We start from the raw sequence: 5000 nt of genomic DNA on the forward strand, positions 1-5000 counted from the left end.
AGAGAGAGTTTGTAGCCGCTGCTTCTGAGGTGTGTGTGCCAATAGAACTCAGTGTTTTTGATTATTGAAATGGTTCACTCTAAGTGTGTATTATTCTGTTTCATTTCTTCCCAGGGAGGAAGGCACCTTGGGAGTGCTTAGGCAAGAGGCCTGTGGGCATACATATACCCGTAGTATGTGCTCTGTCTATGCACACTAGGTAAGACTGACTGGGGCTTTATATCAGTAATACTTACAGGTGATCCTTACTGGGGCTTTATATCAGTAATACTTACAGGCGGTCCTGACTGGGGCTTTATATCAGTAATACTTACAGGCGATAAAGACTGGGGCTTTATATCAGTAATTACTTACAGGCGATAAAGACTGGGGCTTTATATCAGTAATACTTACAGGTGATCCTTACTGGGGCTTTATATCAGTAATACTTACAGGCGGTCCTGACTGGGGCTTTATATCAGTAATACTTACAGGCGATAAAGACTGGGGCTTTATATCAGTAATTACTTACAGGCGATAAAGACTGGGGCTTTATATCAGTAATACTTACAGGCGATCCTGACATATGCCTTTTGGCTCTTCTGGGTTCCCGTAGTGCTCCAGGCGACACACTGGCACCAATAGTCGTCCAGACCAAAGATCTTCTCAACCTGCTGTCTGGAGATATCTATTTTCACCTGCATGATGGGCAGACCTGCAACACAGACAGTAGAGACTACAGTTAGGACTGTCTAGAGGTAGGCCAAATAGAGGAGTCAGACCTGCAACACAGACAGTAGAGACTACAGTTAGGACTGTCTAGAGGTAGGCCAAATAGAGGAGTCAGACCTGCAACACAGACAGTAGAGACTACAGTTAGGACTGTCTAGAGGTAGGCCAAATAGAGGAGTCAGACCTGCAACACAGACAGTAGAGACTACAGTTAGGACTGTCTAGAGGCAGGATACATAGACCAGTCAGACCTGCAACACAGACCATAGAGACTACAGTTAGGACTGTCTAGAGGTAGGACACAGACCAGTCAGACCTGCAACACAGACCATAGAGACTACAGTTAGGACTGTCTAGAGGCAGGATACATAGACCAGTCAGACCTGCAACACAGACAGTAGAGACCACTATCAAGTAGAAGACCAGAGGCATAACTCTAGTTCATGATTGAGAAGGAGTTCCCGATTCAGTGTTAAAAGCCACACAGACAACTGTCAGGACACTGAATAGTCAGGAGACAGGACACTGACCATAGGAAGGATACAGGACACTGACCATAGGAAGGATATAGAATAGAGTCAGGAGACAGGACACTGACCATAGGTAGGATATAGAGTCAGGAGACAGGACACTGACCATAGGAAGGATATAGAGTCAGGAGACAGGACACTGACCATAGGAAGGATATAGAGTCAGGAGACAGGACACTGACTATAGGAAGGATATAGAGTCAGGAGACAGGACACTGACCATAGGAAGGATATAGAGTCAGGAGACAGGACACTGACCATAGGAAGGATATAGAGTCAGGAGTCAGGACACTGACCATAGGAAGGATACAGGACACTGACCATAGGAAGGATATAGAGTCAGGAGACAGGACACTGACCATAGGTAGGATACAGGACACTGACCATAGGAAGGATGTAGAATAGAGTCAGGAGACAGGACACTGACCATAGGAAGGATATAGAATAGAGTCAGGAGACAGGACACTGACCATAGGAAGGATACAGGACACTGACCATAGGAAGGATGTAGAATAGAGTCAGGAGACAGGACACTGACCATAGGAAGGATATAGAATAGAGTCAGGAGACAGGACACTGACCATAGGAAGGATATAGAGTCAGGAGACAGGACACTGACCATAGGAAGGATATAGAGTCAGGAGACAGGACACTGACCATAGGAAGGATATAGAATAGAGTCAGGAGACAGGACACTGACCATAGGAAGGATATAGAATAGAGTCAGGAGACAGGACACTGACCATAGGAAGGATATAGAGTCAGGAGACAGGACACTGACCATAGGAAGGATATAGAGTCAGGAGACAGGACACTGACCATAGGAAGGATATAGAATAGTCAGGAGACAGGACACTGACCATAGGAAGGATATAGAGTCAGGAGACAGGACACTGACCATAGGAAGGATATAGAATAGAGTCAGGAGACAGGACACTGACCATAAGAAGGATATAGAGTCAGGAGACAGGACACTGACCATAGGAAGGATATAGAGTCAGGAGACAGGACATTGACCATAAGAAGGATATAGAGTCAGGAGACAGGACACTGACCATAGGAAGGATATAGAATAGAGTCAGGAGACAGGACACTGACCATAGGAAGGATATAGAGTCAGGAGACAGGACACTGACAATAGGAAGGATATAGAGTCAGGAGACAGGACACTGACCATAGGAAGGATATAGAATAGAGTCAGGAGACAGGACACTGACCATAGGTAGGATATAGAGTCAGGAGACAGGACACTGACCATAGGAAGGATATAGAGTCAGGAGTCAGGACACTGACCATAGGAAGGATACAGGACACTGACCATAGGAAGGATGTAGAATAGAGTCAGGAGACAGGACACTGACCATAGGTAGGATACAGAATAGAGTCAGGAGACAGGACACTGACCATAGGAAGGATATAGAGTCAGGAGACAGGACACTGACCATAGGAAGGATATAGAGTCAGGAGACAGGACACTGACCATAGGAAGGATATAGAATAGAGTCAGGAGACAGGACACTGACCATAGGAAGGATATAGAGTCAGGAGACAGGACACTGACCATAGGTAGGATACAGAATAGAGTCAGGAGACAGGACACTGACCATAGGAAGGATACAGAATAGAGTCAGGAGACAGGACACTGACCATAGGAAGGATACAGGACACTGACCATAGGAAGGATATAGAGTCAGGAGACAGGACACTGACCATAAGAAGGATATAGAGTCAGGAGTCAGGACACTGACCATAGGAAGGATATAGAGTCAGGAGACAGGACACTGACCATAGGAAGGATATAGAATAGAGTCAGGAGACAGGACACTGACCATAAGAAGGATATAGAGTCAGGAGACAGGACACTGACCATAGGAAGGATATAGAGTCAGGAGACAGGACACTGACAATAGGAAGGATATAGAATAGAGTCAGGAGACAGGACACTGACAATAGGAAGGATATAGAATAGAGTCAGGAGACAGGACACTGACCATAGGAAGGATATAGAGTCAGGAGACAGGACACTGACCATGGCAAGGATATAGAATAGAGTCAGGAGACATAGATAGAATAGAGTAAAGGAGTTGAGTTTGTGTTTAGTCTGGGGTCAAGACATACAGTAGACCAGACAGAAGCAGTGGATACAGAAGTCAGGATTCAAAATAAGTCTAGAACTACCAAAGGTAACTACATACATATATATATATACACGAGTCCATCTAGAGCCAGAACGGAGGTCTATATAGAGTCCATCTAGAGCCAGAACGGAGGTCTATATAGAGTCCATCTAGAGCCAGAACGGAGGTCTATATAGAGTCCATCTAGAGCCAGAACGGAGGTCTATATAGAGTCCATCTAGAGCCAGAACGGAGGTCTATATAGAGTCCATCTAGAGCCAGAACTGAATCCTGCAAACTTGGTTCGAGAGGAGAACATTGCAATGGCCGCCAGCAAATAAGGATTAATTTAAAAGAAGAGCCCCCCCCCCCTAAAAACAGAAAGAAATCCAAACAAACGCAACACCTAAAGGGGTTGTTAAGTAGGGAAGTGAAGAGGTGTCATTTTGTGGGCGGTTATCCAGACAGTCAAAACACTGCCGTCCATTTAAATAGATGAAACAGAGAGGAACAGGCACTTCACTGGTCTGTGTTTAAAGGTAAATGGATTCTTTAGGAACCAAGGAATTGACAAATAGTCATTTATAAAGCTCATACGTCACTGACATAAAAATGAAACCAATCAAATCAATCAATGATTGAATAGCATGAAATATCTCAACACTGTTCTTTTAATCTCGGTAGGGGGACTATGTCCCTCGACAGCATACTCTGCTACCTGGTTGATTACCCTATCCTATATAGTACTGATAGTATTGATTACCCTATCCTATATAGTACTGATCATATTGATTACCCTATCCTATATAGTACTGATAGTATTGATTACCCTATCCTATATAGTACTGATAGTATTGATTACCCTATCCTATATAGTACTGATCATATTGATTACCCTATCCTATATAGTACTGATAGTATTGATTACCCTATCCTATATAGTACTGATAGTATTGATTACCCTCCCTGTATAGTACTGATAGTATTGATTACCCTATCCTATATAATACTGATAGTATTGATTACCCTCTCTGTATAGTACTGATAGTATTGATTACCCTATCCTATATAATACTGATAGTATTGATTACCCTCCTTGTATAGTACTGATAGTATTGATTACCCTATCCTATATAATACTGATAGTATTGATTACCCTCCCTATATAGTACTGATAGTATTGATTACCCTATCCTATATAGTACTGATAGTATTGATTACCCTCCCTGTATAGTACTGATAGTATTGATTACCCTATCCTATATAATACTGATAGTATTGATTACCCTCCCTGTATAGTACTGATAGTATTGATTACCCTATCCTATATAATACTGATAGTATTGATTACCCTCCCTGTATAGTACACTACTTTAGACCAGAGAGCCTATAGGGAAGTGTCATATTTATGTACTGCTGGAGGTGAGATCTTTTTCAGTAGATTACGTTGACCTCTAATGTTGACCTCTAACGTTGACCCCTAATGTTGACCTTTAATGTTGACCTCTAACATTGACCTCTAATGTTGACCTCTAACGTTGACCTCTAATGTTGACCTCTAACGTTGACCTCTAATGAACACTATATGTGCTATAGCATAGATCAGAGAGCAAACGGGACAGTTGATGCGTATTTCATATTT

General features: G+C 42.9%; 1 protein-coding gene across 1 annotated transcript in view; it reads right to left on the bottom strand.

The window, feature by feature from the left end:
* The window catches only part of unc5a (unc-5 netrin receptor A), a 641788-nt gene that overhangs the window by 204376 nt on the left and 432412 nt on the right, over positions 1–5000 (bottom strand). The window contains 1 exon segment of the mRNA XM_052518001.1: positions 551–694. Within this exon segment, the coding sequence (XP_052373961.1) occupies positions 551–694 (144 nt within the window).

This window comes from Oncorhynchus keta, chromosome 4 (genome assembly GCF_023373465.1).
Source record: "Oncorhynchus keta strain PuntledgeMale-10-30-2019 chromosome 4, Oket_V2, whole genome shotgun sequence".
NCBI classification, from domain to species: domain Eukaryota; kingdom Metazoa; phylum Chordata; class Actinopteri; order Salmoniformes; family Salmonidae; genus Oncorhynchus; species Oncorhynchus keta.